The 17,126-nt window shown below is 36.3% G+C and overlaps 2 protein-coding genes across 2 annotated transcripts; one reads left to right on the forward strand and one right to left on the reverse strand.

The window, feature by feature from the left end:
• Nucleotides 1-4,125: 4,125 nt before the first annotated feature.
• Nucleotides 4,126-5,013, reverse strand: LOC148675533 (trace amine-associated receptor 13c-like). The gene has a single exon (XM_088623495.1). The coding sequence runs from the start codon at nt 5,011-5,013 to the stop codon at nt 4,126-4,128; it is 888 nt and encodes a 295-aa protein (XP_088479621.1).
• An 8,335-nt stretch (nt 5,014-13,348) lies between these two features.
• On the forward strand, nt 13,349-14,377 carry LOC148675534 (trace amine-associated receptor 13c-like). Its single transcript, XM_088623496.1, has one exon. It carries the CDS (start codon nt 13,349-13,351, stop codon nt 14,375-14,377), a length of 1,029 nt encoding a protein of 342 aa, XP_088479622.1.
• The last annotated feature ends 2,749 nt before the right edge of the window (nt 14,378-17,126 follow it).

Genomic DNA, 17,126 nt, shown 5'->3' on the forward strand with positions numbered 1-17,126 from the left:
AGGTTCACACCTGCTTAGCTTCAGTGGGCTGCCAGTTGTGTGTTGCAGGGTGATAAGGCTGCTGGCAAGTAAGAGGCTCTGGTGAAATTTCTCTGTGAATTGAAAAGTTAAAGTGTAAAGTGTCTCCTCCTTTTAACGGGAAGAGACGTGGTGCTTTAAACAAGAGAGTGTGGCGTTACGTTTTGTCAATGAAAAAGTGTGTGTGTGTGTTTCTCTGCTGGCGCGCGGACGCGGGGGGATGATGTGCCAGCTGTACTGAAAAATAAAGTGCCATTTTTCATTTTTTTGAAGCGCCGTTTTCAATCATTTTAAACTGTATTGCAGCATGTTACACATCAAACATGAAAAATGTTTATTTATTGGTATATTTTATAAAAGCATGACTGCTCAGTCGGACAGTATAAAGCATGTTTTTTAATGTTTGTAATCGCTATTCTTGCAAGTACAAACACAACATTAACTGGAATGCTACAGAACCCTAAGCAGACAATACACACTAGCCGAATATACAGTAGCTGTGTCAGTATTCTGTGTAAAAAAATCAAGGACATCATGATTTGAACATCATTGGCTGCTGTTTTTAAAAAGCTGTTGAGTAAAGAATAAGAATTTTCATATGTGTACGCTCTAAGTTTTACTTTTTTTTCAGTTCACAAACTTCTCTTTGAACTGAAGAGTTAAAGTGTAAAGTTTCTCCTCCTTTTAACGGGAAGAGCCGTGGTGCTTTAAACAAGAGAGTGTGGCATTACTTTTTGTCAATGAAAAAGTGTGTGTGTGTGTTTTTTTTACTCCCTGGTGGAAACGGATTCCATAAGAAACAAGTAATAGGTTTATTCCATCCTGAAAAAAAAAGAAGAATGAAAACACTTTCCATAAGAATCAGTATACTGTAGCTTCTGGGAAATACATTTTTCCTGCATTAAAGTTTAACCCGTCCAGAGCGCCCTACATTACAAACTCCAAGCATTTCACCCTCACAAGTGAAGAAGGATTCACAGCTGAAACGTAGCAGTATTGTATTGCAGTAAATGTTTATATCATTATATCTATTTTTTATTTATTTTTTAAAAATTAAAAAAAATCATTTGCCCAGCCTAAGAGGTGGGGTCTGCTCTCATTGACAGCTGACACTCCTCCATACACTCAAGTGAAAAATTAATAACACCAATGTAAATGTTATATTTACAATATGTTGATAATGAAAATATTAAGTTCTCTAAACCTTTCTCAGTCAAGTATGATAGTTTACCCAGGGAGCTGTGTAAGCATGCGTAGGCAGCAAAAGATCAGCTAAACTGGGAAGATGCAACACAGAAGATATTATTAATAACCTTTTAAATCTGAAGGGAGATCTAAAGGGATCCTACCGCTGTGTACATACAGTACGAACATGTTGTGATATTTAGAAATATAAAAAATGTCAATATAATGCCAATAATATTAGCTATTTTAGTTTTTCAAAGAAATGTATTTATTAAAAGAAAACTGATGGCAACACCTGCGTTTGAACACACAACCTCAGGACTACAAGTCCATCACTTGAGCGATCACACCACCGAGGCAGTCACATGACAAGTGCATCTCAATGGAAAGTCTTATACTACTGTTTGTGCAACAGTACATGAATGTACTTATACCATTATTAATTTCTTTAGATACACGATTCCATATTACATTCCCTATTAATCAAATTCTAAAATTATGCTTTTAAATGTACAGTGACATGGTCAGAAGTAGCAAGGAGCACGTAAAAACGTTTCCGAAATAACCACAAGACTTTGATGCTTAAAATGTTTAGGGAGAAATGGAATACTGGTGTGTATTTTTTCTACAGTTTACATAATATGTTTGTGTTCCTAAATTAATAGCATTTATGACCTTTAGATGCGTTATGCTCCTATTCTTTTTATGCTCAGCGACTAAAATTTCCCTTTAGTTCCATGTAAATATTCAATAATAATAAGCGGATTAAAGCGTGCACAGTTCCAGAGATTAAATGATTAAATCTTTTTACAACCGACCAACGCACCACGAGTGCCCCTGTCGGTCATTTTGGCCAGCCAATCCCGTACCGCAGTATGACGCGTTATGACGCAGAAAAATGCCTGTGGTACGTGTTTGTACCACGCACTTTGAATGGCTGCATCTGTAGGTCTTTGATTTCAGCGATGATCATGTTTTTGTTGGGCAAACGAATTAAGAAATACATCTGAACAACTAAAAAAATCCTCTTTTAGATATTCCCCATCTGTAACTGACTGAAATAAGTGAACATCTAACTTTGCTTTCATGTGAAAAAAATAGTGCCTACTGAAAATAATGCCGAAAATGAAAATTTCCCTTTAGTTGTAAAATTCCATATTGAGTGGATTTAAACATCCACAGTAAAGAGATTAAATGAAGCAATTGTTTCACTAACAACTAATACACCACAAGTGCTACCCATTGGTCATTTTGGCCAATCATGTTCTGCAGTATTCTGCAGATAATTTCCCGCAGTATGGGTTTTACCTCACATTTTGAATCGCTACATCTATATGTACTACCATAATCAAGGACCTACATGTTGTTCCCTTTTATTATAGGGTTACTCCCTGCAAATTAGACATAAGAAGTGCATGGATAATGTTGTGTGGCACTGGAGGAATTTTTCTGTAAGCTGAAGAGTTGTAAAGGAGACACGTTGTGTATCGCCTCTTTTTATACTTGTAAAAATGTTCTTATTTAAATGTAATACGGAATATATTGTTAATAATATTAATAATGAATGACCATGAATGAGCTGTAAGATGAAGAGGTGCAAGCTGTAAGCTTACACTGTAAACTGTAAGCTGTAAGATGAAGTGGAGAAGACACACTGAGTCTTGTCTTTTCAGCTTGGAATTAACATTAAAAGCAATCTTTTTTGGCTATGTTTTGTACATAGCTGGATGTATAAAAATAATTTATTATTATAACTTGATGTAAACCAGATTTGCCTCTTTCAGGTTTACATCTGCATTAAGAAAATCTATATTTTGTCTTAATACAAATTTCAGTAATGAGAAAGCACCAATTACCTTTACATTTTGATTATGAAAAATATTTCACACATACTGTACCTTACTGTAGTGGCTTTAAAGCACTATGGTATCATACTGTATATGCAGTATATTTATACAGTAAAGGAACAAGTAATAGGTTTATTCCATGCTGAAAATAAGAAGAGAGAAAAAACACAACGTTTCGGCCATGGAGCCTTCTTCAGGTGTGAGCGTGAGTGTTCAGCTACCCACCTGAACTATTTATACAGTATACGATCACACTGCCGTTCATTGCCGTGTGCACTACTGTTTCTGTATATCTGTGGATCTGACTTTAGGGATTCCTAATTACTTGTTACTTAAATTAGCATTAAGACAAAATATGGATTATGTTAATGGACATGCAAACCTGAAAACACCACATCACATTCAAAACAGGCTATAACAGTAGAGTAAATTTCATATACTGTATATGGCTGAGTAATTTTGCTTTTTTACACAATGTATTTTAACTTAATATAGACACATGCTTTAATGTTTTAATCATGTTTTGAAATACTTAAATACAGGGTTTCTACATTTGCAGCAGGTTACTTGTAGTGAATGTAAGTATACTTATACACTTCTCACTACCATTTAAGATAAATGTGTAAGATAATAAAGTATTTGAAAACTGAAAAAGTATCTTAAATCTGGTGTCTTTAATCATGATCTAGAAGAGCACCAGTCCTTCAGAATTAATGGGAAGAATTTAAATTTGAACCATTTAAAAGCCAGTGTTCAGTTAAGTAATTAAAAGATAATTTTGAACAGAACTCAAATATCCTCCAGAACTCAAGACCAATGTCAAGATCATTCCTTACCTCTAACTCAAACAATTACTGTACTTGATGTTTTACTAGAGAACATTTTAAAATAGTGCTATTAATTTACATACACATGATATAAGAATTTCATTTTATGACATACACTCTGAAAAGTGAATGTGTGAAACTTTGACATCAAGTGTAATATGTTTTATGTTTTGATAATTTCAGAAATTTCTACATCTGCTCAGACTGACATACATGTTTAATGTATAATATCACATAAAATGGTCCTCTCAAAAAAGATTTATAAAAGAGGATTCCCTATAACATAATTTGAATGTTAATATAAGTCTTAAAGACTTTTGAAACCAAGGATAAAACAAGGCATAAATGATTGGATTGATGCAGGAGTTAAGATAAACTATCACAACAGGAAAAAAATTAAATGTCGTCATAGACATATTTCCTTCAATGAGTGTCCAGATATAATATGGTAGCCAGCAAAGAAGAAAAGCAAAAATAACAATTCCTAATGTTTTTGCAGCTTTCCTCTCTGATGCTTTTGACATGTTATATTTGTTTTCTCTATGTTCCTTTGTAAATAAATTGATTAATCTTGCATGCTTTTTTGCAACTATGAATATTTTTATGTATAGTGTTGTGATAGTACAGCAAGGAAAAACTAAAGAAATGATGATGTCAATTATTCCCCAGGATTCACTGAATACAATTAAACACTCTCCAAGACAGGAATTTAATGTACCAGTACTAAAAGAAATTCTATTAATGTAATTAAAAGCCAACATGTATGAAAATGCTAAAAACCAACTGAGGACAATAAATCCTTGAATAAAATCCACTGTTATTTTAGAAAAATAAAGTAGTGGATCACATACAGCAAAATAGCGGTCCATTGCTATTACAACTAGATTACTGAGAGAAATGGAGACAAGAACACAGTCAATTAACATGTAAACAGAACAGAACAAGTCTCCAAAGTACCAACAGGTTTCTATTAAGGTTGTCGCAGTTACAGGCAGCACAGTCACCCCTACTAGAAAGTCAGCCACAGCCAGGGACAGCAGGATCAGGTTTGATGGTGTGTGGAGCTGCTTGAAGTGAGAGATGGAAATGATCACCAACAGATTCCCACACACTGTAAGTCCAACAGCCACAGCCATCGCTGTGTACAGAGCAGCATAGGCTGCTGTAGATCGAATTTCTACAAGATGCGTTGTTAGATGGAAAACAATAATATGCAGACTGAGGTTCTTCTGAATCAGTAAGTTCCATTGCCATAAATTAAATCCACACCAAATTAGAGGAGGAAGAATTTCTAGAATGATGTACCAAAAAATAAAAGATTTTTTAAAACTTTACCCATAAGTAGATGTGTACCCACTAATAAAACAGTGTAATAAAATTATAAGTATCATATTTCTGTATGTTGGTCTTGAAGTAAAAAAGTAAATGAGATGTTTGTTTATGCTCCTTATTTTATATCTGTGGCCCCTCCTGCTGTCTTAATGATTTTTCATTGGTTTGCAGGATATGCTCTAGGGTTCTGTGAGGAGCCTATAGATACCCTACACATCAGAAACAGCAATCACATATTCTCTGAAAATTATTTTTAAACTTGTATTGCAGTTCATGTGATTAAGTCTGCATATTGGTACGACTTATTAAATTTTATATATGAAACGTTCACAGTTCATAATCAGGTCATAATCATCTCACATAATCACAAGCTCACAGCCCTTCTATTGTCTCAGAAGGCAGAAAGTCATATTGTTACATCTGCCACTCTGGTGAAAGGGAACCGATGTTGAGAATGCAGGTGTGGCTGGTTACCACGATGGCCCACCTACCTACACTGACATATTAGTTTAGTAATGAGGCTTCACCTGAGAACATAACAAATTATAGCGACTGTATTCCTTTATAAAACTGTGGTTATTAGGTCAGACCCATCGCCAGACAGTGACCAACAAGGGCGGCATCCAGTTTTCACACGGGAGGAACTAATATTTGTATGTTTACATTTTTTAAATGGATGAAATATAGGATCTACCCAATATTTCTAAATAGCACAATATATAGGCTACTATAAGTGAAGTCTTCCTACATTCTGGCCAACATACAAACTTCGTCTGCTTCAAAAATCCTTTTAACACCACCGCAGACGGTATTCTCAACAAACACTAAGCGCATTTCTATGTTATTCCCAAAACAACAGACTCAACCACTGCCCACTCGAAAACACAAGCACCATTACAAAGAATGCAGTTAAATAACGCAAATCGCACAAAATCTTCTAAAATGCAAATAGGTGTTTTACACCTCCATGGCAGGAGTGACCATCAGGACCATGGCTGGAAGCCTAGCTGATAAAACTAGTCAAGACAACATGGTCATTTTGACCAGTGATGAATACAAGTAACAGTAGAGGCTCATGTTCAGTGAGAAAAAAACATCTTAGTTACCATCAGTAAAGCTGAAAGCAATGCATGTGGTCTGAGCTGAACATTTAAGGATAGTGGTCGGAAAACAGTTTTGAGTGTGGAGAAAGAGTTTTCGTGTGTTGCTGTCGAAGCTCAGCAGCACTAAAGTCAGTTTAAGTGTTATTAATAGGCTACTGCAGGTATTGCTTAAATGGTTTGTGGTGTTCTGACAGCAGTCTCTAAAAAACCCATTTCTGAGGCTTGTTCCTCTTAAATAAGGGACATGAGGAATCGGCACACTTCAAAAATCGAATCCAGTCAAAGACGAACCGGTGCACCGTAGGGCACTCCGGGTGAATGAACGAACACACTCATATGCACAATAAAGCACACAGCACATAGCCTACAAAAGCCAATAGCCTATGAAAGTGAAATGCAACATGAAGAAAAAATAAAATATTTTTTTAAAAAATGGGGTCCCTGTGAATTCCTTCAAAGATTGCACCCTCCTCCACTTTTGCATTTCTCAAACTACAAGGGGATTCTCAAATGGTGGAGAAGGGGAGGAGGGAGATGTGAAGACATTGTGTCACGAATCCCAAAGGTTTGTAGTTTATTATGTTTTTAATAAAGACACACCTGAAGAAGGTTTCACAGCCGAAACGTTGTGTTTTCCTTCTTCTCTTTTCAGCATGGAATAAACCTATTACTTGTTCCTTTGCAGACTACGCATGCTGACGCAGCTACACACCTGAATCATTGTCTTTTTAATGCAACTTTCTTATTTTAGATTATAATTAGAAAAAACAGTATAGCTTGTGGCTTTAATGGCTAGTATTTAAAAGCAAATATGGATTAAAAAACCTCAAATGCGATTTCTGTTTAAGGGCATCTTAAATTCCCGTACTCTCTCTGTGAAAAACCTGAAGATTGTTATTCTGACTGATAGAACTGTTTTTACTTCAACCACTGAGAGTGTTCATGCCATAATGTTGTAATAGTGGCAGGTTAAAAAAGGTACTTCCTGAACACCGGCACAGTGCTTCTTATGCTGGGTCAGGGAGTGAGCGGTGTGTCAGTGTGTATTTATCTGGAAAGGCGATCGTTTTCTGGTATAAGAGAGGATCGAATATGAAAGAGAAAAAATTCTCCGGTTTCAAGCTTTGAACACCGTCCACGAACTCTTAGTTCAGAGTAATTGTTTGTGTTGCAGATGAGGGGAACACATTTGGTCCTAAACTGAATGCCATCTGCGGGGGCTTGGGGATCTTAAAGCGCAGCCTTGATTAGCCTCAGGTGTGGTATCTGCACATTCCCATGCACCGCGGAGTAGGGAGTGCAGTGGGAGGTGTGCTCCACTGTCACAATGTACATTCATGATATTCTTTTATTATTAAAAATGTTTGAATATTTATTCTGCTTTGATAATAAAAATATCAAATAGTGTATATATATTACAGCTATAGGGGACAAAAAAGTTTTTCTTTATATAATGTGTGTAATGCTTGCAGATTCTACATTTCTAGCTTCAAAGCAAATAGGGGTGTTTGCTCAGATGTAGGGGGTTCAGATCCTATAGTCAAAGTAATCATAACGTTAACAAGTATGCCGAAAAAAGTTTCTGCCGTGGAGCCTTCTTTAGTTGTGAGAAAGACAGGGTAGTAAGTAAAGCGGGAAATGGAGAGTGAACAAAAGCTGGGAGACAGGAGGAGCAAGAGGCGGGTGCAGGGGACAGAAAGAGAGGCCAATCAAGAGGTTTGAAGTCAGGTGTAGGGAGGTGTGAAATGAAACCTTCAATGAATAGAGAGAATTTAGAAGAGTCTCCTTTTCAGAGGGCCTTTTAAGATCAGGGGGCCTGTCTTAAATGTAAAACAGTTGGTTGCAGCTTTGTGAGTGTTGTGGTTTGAAAGCTATTTAGTCATGAACAGCTACCCCTTATCCCATTTTATTGCCTGTCCAATGGTGCTATCTTCCAGAAATAATAAAACCTTACGAAGGAGATTCACATTCAAAAGCATAACTCTGAAAGAGATTCTGCTTAGTGTGTAAATCACTTAGTTTCAGCACCGTAAATATTGTACTTAAAAAGCTACTGATTCATGAACAGCACCCCCCATCCCCATGTACTGTCTGTCTAATGGTGCCGTATTGAAAAAATCCCCCCAAAATAAAGAAAAGATTCATAACCCTGTAGTGGTTTGATGGGTTTACTGAGACAATTATTAATTGTAGCAGTAATCACGAGGTTGTTCGTTGGGGCTTTTAGAAAATCAATCGTCAGAACAACTAACAACGCACACACACGGCTTCAATACACGAGATACATTTATTAATATAAACTGTGCACCAAACATATACCAGTCTGCCTGGATACGAGCGGCAGACCTTACTGTGAGGGTTATCAATATACAAGGTATATAATCTCGAAGAGATGCAAACACAAAGAGACACACAACAGAGAATATATGTCAATATATATCGTTCTGTTACCAAATCGCTAATCAGTGTTATTACCCACTGTTACTCTAAACTCGGAAGTAAATACATTACTCATGAATTAAATTGATAACAACTTGTGTTGAGGTACAATTGAATTCTCGAGACGCAATGTAGAACATAGGGTTTACTTATCCACTGTGTATGGATTTGGAATTTCCCGGCACGAACACCAAACCAGCTGACAGGCTCTGTTGCAGCCTCTGTTCCAGCGGCTGTCCAATGGGCGTTGTGTCGGCGTCCTCTGGCTACCGGCCAACCAGTCGAGGTGCAGCTCGGAGTAGGACGGGCGGAGGAATCTGACTGCGGCGCGCAGGGCAGTCGTTGCTCCGAGAGGATCTATCAGCAGTCCGGCTGGCTAGTAGAAAGTCTCTATGCACAGAGTGTGACTGCGAGTCCTCACAAGTCACTCTTTTGCCTGGGAAGAAGCTGGTTCGTTCCCGGTCCAGTGCTGCTTCTGAATAAGCTATTCAGGTTGTCGACGAGGGTCCAACTGTAGGCTGCCGTTGATCAAGCGGAGCATTCACGTTGGTAGAATTCTGAGTACGTACGGGATCCTCGGCCTCGCGCTTAGAACAAAGTCCAAGTCCCTTTGCAGACAACAGCAGTTGTCACGTGATTGTCTCTGAGGATGCGTGAAAATGGCCAAGGAGAGTCCCGGTCTGAGCTTGCGCTCCCTTTTTGATCAAGACCCAGATGTGTGCTGATTGGTTGAGAGTTTGGCGGGCATTGGAGACCCACGTGGTATTACCACGCCCTGCCAGTCCCTGATTGGTTGGTCAAGGTGAGATATAAGTCACTTACTCTTGACACTTAGGAATGCAGTCCAGATGTCCATTCGGCACTCCCTAGACTGATAGGCGCCAATGGATGACCATTGATCATGATAGCCAGGCTTAGCTAATTGCATCCCCCTTTGGGAGCTGTCCTAGGAAACCTTATCAAAAGAAACCTTAAATCAGCCTGCATGAATAGTTTCTCTGTGGCTGCACCACAGAGATGAACAGAGAAATGGGGCCTCATTTGGGAAGGCTCAGAACACTTAATTCTTTCTTATTAATAAGCCTCGCCGCTACAACCCAAAGCAAGGTTGTAAAAGGTGAGGGGGCCTGCCAGGTGTGCAAAACACTTGGTTACAGCATTGTAAATGTTGTGCTTGAAAAGCTATTGACTTGTGAACCACACCGCCCTATTCCAGTGCATTACCTGAAGTGCTATCTTAAAAAATAAAATAAAATAAAGTTTCATATCCCAAAACAAAAATAAAGTTTCATATCCCAAAGCTGGGAAAGGTCAAAGGACCTGCCTAGTGTGTAAAACACGTAGTTGCAGCATTGTGGGTGCTGTGGTTTAAATGCTATTGGCTCGTGAACAGCATCCCCCTATCCCAGTGCATAGTGCCACATTAAATAAAAGCATGAGAAAAAGAGATTCACAATGCAAAGCTCTGTCAATCTTCTGTGTAATAAAATCGGTTTGAACATCATGGGTGCTGTTTTTTAAAAACCTGTTGAGAAAAGAATATACATTTTCCTGCTGTCAGCAGGATTGTGTATATAGTTGACCCTTACCTGAATTAAAACAGGACATAAAGAAAGGGTTTCAGAAATCAAGCAAAGCTTTATCTCCTGCTTACAGGCTAGATAACTGGAGACTACTTTGAGTTTGTTTTGGTGCTGTTCTGCGTTGCTATGGTCATATACAGGTTGTTCGCACGAACCTGTATTGAGCAGTATTTCTCACATTGTGAACGTATGTACACAGCGGTCCCGCAGTGTTCCAGTTAGTGCCTAATTATGCATCGATGAAAAACCTGAGGTTTACAAAAAGAGAATTAGCTCACTGATAGTTTTATGTAGAGGTTGTGAAAAGTTTCACAAGTCGCAGTCTTTAAAATGCGTTTTGGTTTGAAAGCTTTATGTGTTTTCCCTTGTAAAGATATGGACATAAGAATATTTGTGTGTGGTCAAAAAATGGTGTAAAAACAACAAAGTGAAGGCTGTGACAACATTCGCAATGAACAATATACTGTATACACAAAGCAAGTGTTTTCGTAACTCGTTTTGTGAAAATGCTACTCGTGTGCTAAAATCATTTTGGAACTTGAAACTAACTTTACCACAGTAATTAAACAGAGGTCTGGAACACCCTGTCTAAACAATCTGTGTTTAATAAATTGAAGTTTGTGACAAATCACCCAAAACAAAATACCATTTTAAAATAAAAGCAGTTTGAAATTATTAATTGTTATTAATACATCACTTAACTTTGAACATATTGTGATATTTAGAAATACCAAAAACTTGAATATAGTGTCGTTAATATTTACTATTTTAGTTTTACAAAAAAATGTTTATTTGTTAAAGGAGAACTCATGGCGAGAGCTGGGTTCAAACCCCTGACCTCCAGCATGCAAGTCACACATCTAACCCTTTACACCAACATAATAATAATAATAATAATAATAATGATATAAATAAACTTTATTTTATATAGCACCTTTAAAGGTGGCTTATCAAAGCGCTTTACAGGATGAATAACATACCATGAATAACATACCACTTCAAAGCTTAAGCTGTAGCTTAAAAGGGCAGGCAAAACGTTTCCAAGTAATCGCAGGTGCGATTGATTGATGCTGATGTTTTTAATTAATGTTATTAATTTCTTTAGACACAGGATTCCATATTATATTCCCTATTAATATTAATCAAATTCTAAAAAGTATGCATTTTTTACTGTGATAACAAGCACAAGTTTTCCTAGAAAAGTTTAAAACATTATAACTTTATATGAAGTATATAAACTTAATATAGTCAGAAGGAGCACATAAAAACTTTTCCAAAATAACTACAGTATGTAACCAAAAGAAAGACTTTGATGCTTAAAATGTTAAGGAAGAAAGTGGAATACTGGTGGGTATTTTTTATTTAAACTACCAATACCAGCCATATACAGCTTACATAATATATTTATGTTCCTAAATTAATATTGTTTATGACGTTCAGACACGTTATCCTCGTCTTCTTTTTATGCTCAGCTACTAAAATTTCCCTTTAGTTGTAAACTTCCATACTGTATAAATACTCAATATTAAGCAGCTTTAAACATGCACAGTAAAGAGATTAGAAGAAGCAATTGTTTCACTAACAACCAATGCACCACGAGTGCCTCCTGTTGCTAATTTTGTCCAACCAGTCACGTACTGTGGTATAACACACTAAAATGCAGATAATTTTGCATGATAGGGGGTTTTACTATGTATTTTTGAATGGCTGCATGTGTAGGTGTCCACTACCAATGTCATCTGTCCTCTCTCCTGGCTTCTGACCTCTGACCTCTGACTTCTGGCTCTCACCCCACATTCAAACACGCTCTCTTCATTGCAATTAACCTATTATCCAACCACTTTTCCCCTTTTGTTTTACTTAAACCTTTTTACCTCACCTCTCCATGCTCACTATTGAGTTCTGAGTTCACTTTTCACCGCCTGTTTGTCTTGCTACCTTTTGGATGATGGATTCTGCTTCTCACCGCCTACGGACCTGCCTTATGAATTAGACTTAGAAATCCCTCCCGACTCTTGGTTAACAGATTATGCCCTCCCGCCAACTATGGACCTGCCTCACGGATCGGATTTGGCTTTCGAACTCTGCTCTTTGGATTACGGACATCTGTCCTCCTTCTTGACCACAATACTGCCTTACAATTCGGACTTCGGTAACTCTCTCTCTCTCGACCTTTTACTAAAGCCCCACACAAAGTCCAAATCATCCCTACTGGTATTTGACACAATGATTTGGAAAAGGGCAATATACTGACTCATTGCTTAAATAATGAGCAAGCAATCATTACTTAGACACATACAAATACAGATTATCAGACATTTCTTCCAGCATCATTCCAGCACACCTCTGCCAAACCCTCTGCCTTATTTTATTGAGGGGTGCTGAAAATTTCAATTGCATAGTATGACTCTCTTCCCTTAAGTCAACTATATCAATACTAAATGTATTAATTTAGTATTATTAATTTAATGTATTGATTAATTTAATTTAAAACAACTTTTTACCCTGTTAACTGAATAATAAACAAAAATTGTGAAGTGTCAACTTTGTGAATCCCTAATTAAACGCAAATGCATTGTACTGTGTACAAGTGGTATTTCCTGTGAAACATTTATAGTACACATTCATTGGTTTTTAATTTTTAATTGTAATAGAGTTCTGAAGGTAAAGTAACAATAACCAGTTCATGCACTTTCAATTTTTTTTTCAAATTCAGGTAATTTTAACATTGAAGTTTTAGTAACGGGTATATACACTAGTCACTAACCTCAACATAATATCTAATAGCAGGACAGTGTTGCTCTATTTAGATCTCTAGGCTCTTCCAAACATGAGCAACTCCTCCCCACACATAAACAGACTCACACAGCATAAGCAGGAGGAGCTACTAGAAATTCTTTATAAACTGAGCAGCAACAAAGACCAGTAGGACTATTTTGTGGCAGGAGAGAAGGAAGGATGCTGAATTCCTTGCTGGCATTTTTTGAATGGACATTTTCATTTATTCTCTGGTAATGGAATTAAATGAAATAGGAGAACATCAAATAGTGCAGTATTGTTTTTCATCTGACAATTCATCTTGCCCAAAAGAAACCCGATCAACAGTTGTTTATGTAATCCTGTATGTTTTCTTTATATCAGTGGTGATGCTGACAGTGTTTGGAAACCTGATGGTGATCATTTCTATCTCTCACTTCAAGCAGCTCCACACACCAACTAACTTCCTCCTGCTCTCTCTGGCTGTGGCAGACTTTCTAATCGGGCTTTTTGTGATGCCATTCGTAATGGTTAGATATATAGAAACTTGTTGGTATTTTGGGAGGACATTTTGTATTATTTTTTACTCAGTTCTTTGCATTCTTACAGTTGTTTCTCTTAGCAATGTTGTATTTATAAGTATTGATCGATATTTTGCCGTGTGTCACCCATTACGGTATTCTAGTAAAATAACAGTTAGTATCGTGTGCATATCTATAATATTCAGTTGGTCCTTCTCTATATTTTATGTGGCTATATTGTTTGGTATGAATTTTAAAAGGTCTGAAAACCTAAATACCTGTCTTGGAGATTGTTTAATTGAAATGAGTGTACCTTGGGTTATGATTGACATGTTGATCAGTTTTATTTTACCTTGCTCTGTTATGATAGTTTTGTATATAAAAATATTTATTGTTGCCAAAAGGCATGCACAAGTGATCAGTTCAGTTACTGGACAACATTACTGTAGAGATGAAAGCAATTGTAAAATTTCTAAAAGATCGGAAAGAAAAGCAGCCAAAACTTTAGGAATTATAATGGGCGTATACCTTCTGTGTTGGATACCATATTATCTTTTCAGCCTGGTTGTCGGAAACATAAATATTTCTTCGTCATCTATAGTAATGAATTCTCTGTTTTTTCTAGTAAATTTTAACTCTGCTCTGAATCCCATTTTGTATGCCTTCTTTTACCCCTGGTTTCAGCAATCTGCAAAAGAAATATTAACATTTAGGATATGTGATCCAGCAACCACACTTATTACTTTGTTTCCAGGAAATCATTAAATATTACATTCAGCATAAAATTCAACACTTGTTATATTACTTTATACTTATTAATGCCAATTATTCATGATTAAAATACATTCCAAATTGTTCATTTGTGGAGTAATGGTTCATTATATTTGTAATAACATTTTTAAAAACAATACATTTGTAAATGAAATGAGTGTATTCTGGGTGATTCTTGAAGTTAATTTATTTTACTGTGTTTTGTTCTGTTATGATAGTTCTCAACATGGATTTTCTTTCCCACCAAGCATGTCCATGTGATCTATTGTTACTGAACAACTGTCTTATAGGGATGGAAGCAACAGAAACAGATCCAAACAGCAGACAGAACTTTAAGAATTGTAATGTCCTTATACTTTCTCTGTTGGATGCCATATTACAGAATATTGCTAATATTGTTGTAATAAGCATTAGTTTCTTAAAGTAATTTATTCTTTGATTATTCTATCATAATTTGACACTGCCTTGAATACAGTTATTCATGCCTTGTTTTACACCTAGGTTCAGAAGTCAGTGAAATAAATATTATCATTAAGGACATGTGATTCAGTGTTCTGTCTGAGTGACTTGCTTTCTGAAAGCCGGTAAATTTTACATCCAATTCAAACTGCAGCAAGTTTTACATCGATGGATTTTTCATTTTTAATCACTATTCACAAATGGAATGTATAAGAAAAATGGCAAGAATTAAAAACAGTCTATTGTATGTCTGTAGAGTATATCTGCTTTATTGTAATAATGTTTCTTTCTACACCTTGATTTTTAAAATGCTTACATGTAGTTACATGTATGTCCATTTACTTCTTTATCATTTTGTGTAAGAAGACTGATGACAGAATGATGAAGAAATCAACTGCTCGCAGTTTACATTGTTCAGTATAACTATGTGTAACCTGTTCATTTTTTAATTAGCTTCCATCTGAAGTTGACTCTGTCAAATCTACCTACATTTCAATAGCAAAAGGCAGACATATGGCTCCTGTAACTTTTTTTATACAATTCTGAGTAATTGCAAGTGTGCCAGGATTGCTCCTTTATTTTCTTGTAACTTGGTATTTGTTTCTTATATTTCCAATTTAATTACTTGTCTCATTCAGTAAATTGGCTTTTTAATATTTGTAATGTGTTAGATGCATAATTGTTTTAAGAGAACTAGTATAACTAAGGTAGTACAAAACACAAGAATGGACCTTTTAAACCATAAAGAAACTAAGGTGAGATATGTCTTACGACCAAATTACGACTAATGCTCTTGGCTACACTGAGGTGGGAAACTTTGAACCAATCCTTCAAAGCCTTCATTGACTCCAGTGCAGCAGGGAATGTCTTGGATCTGCAGACAGCCCAGGACTTGGGCATCGCACTGGTTCCCTGCAATCCACTACTCTCTGTATTTCGGCCTTGAATGGGACCCTCTTAGGGGGGTAAATAAATTTACAAAAGTCTTGATTTTCATTTTCACGAAACAATTTGCATCAGTTTACATTGGTACAATATATAGGTAATTTGTTTTTCCTGCAGTAATAAGGGTGAAGAGGAGTGGAACAGTGAGAAATGTGCAGTCCAGTGCTATTAGTTGCAGAAATGTGGATCTTCGATTAGTTATATATATAATATCTTAAATAAACTCTCTCTTATAATATTTTGGCATTTTTACTAATTATATATATATATATCACAGTCAATCCCAGCACACAGAAAACTTTCAAATTTTTGCATCACCATTAGTACTGGGAATGTGCCAGATTTAATTGAGGAAGAGGGTCAGGAGATGGTCACCTAACTTATTGGCACTGCATAAATATGGTACAACATTGGTCTTTTAATGCAGCTAGAACATTTACAATAAGTACCTCAAAAGAATGTGTTATAACTTTAAATGTCATTGAATTGCATATTTATGTACTTGTGCTCATTTGTTACTCTATTCCTTCCTTGTGTGTTTTTTTTCTTTGGTATTACCTGTTTTCCCATAATGGTGCAATTGGTTCACTTGTGTCACTTATTGTTAGCTGTGAACACCAACCTGTTCATTAAAACATTATCCGCTTTATTGATAAGTTGTTTAAACAACTTATCAACTGTTCCTGTTTCTTAAATAACAGGTGATTTACAGTAGGATGACCTACAAAGTATGTTTAACTGGATTGAGACTACCTTAAATATTGCCCCTTTGCAATATAACCTTATTTGGATATTTTTCAGGGAAATGTATTTCCCTGGAAAATTAGAGGTTTTGCCTTTTGCCTTATATTATATTCTCATGTACGAGTAGAATGGCGAACCTTTCAACCGCGGTAAAGAAAACTTGAAGTTTGAAAGCAATTTTGGCATGCCTGTAGCGTTTTCATGAAACCTCCTAGAGTTACAAGAACACTTGCTTTGTGTACAAAGTTCATTGTGAATGTTTTTATAGCCTTCACTATGTTGTTTTTATGCCATTTTTTTGACCACACACAAATAATCGTATGTCCATATTTTTCCAAGGGAAACACATAAAGCCTTCAACACCTTTAAAGACCTTGACTTGTGACAATTTTGACAGCCTCTGCAAAAAACCAGTGAGATAATTCTCTTTTTGTAAACCTCAGGTTTTTCATCGATGTGTAATTACGCAGTAACTGGAACACTGTGGGACTGCTGTGTACACACGTTCACAACAAGAGAAATACTGTTCAATACGGCTTTGTGCAAAATAAAGTGTTTTGAATTAAACCGGTTGAACAGCCTATTATTAATAATA

Source organism: Lepisosteus platostomus, chromosome 3 (assembly GCF_059453375.1).
Source record: "Lepisosteus platostomus isolate fLepPlt1 chromosome 3, fLepPlt1.hap1, whole genome shotgun sequence".
NCBI lineage: Eukaryota > Metazoa > Chordata > Actinopteri > Semionotiformes > Lepisosteidae > Lepisosteus > Lepisosteus platostomus.

Coding starts and splice junctions, on each gene's coding strand:
- LOC148675533 (XM_088623495.1), bottom strand. CDS start 5,013: ATGGCTGTGGCTGTTGGACTTACAGTGTGTGGGAATCTGTTGGTGATC.
- LOC148675534 (XM_088623496.1), top strand. CDS start 13,349: ATGGAATTAAATGAAATAGGAGAACATCAAATAGTGCAGTATTGTTTT.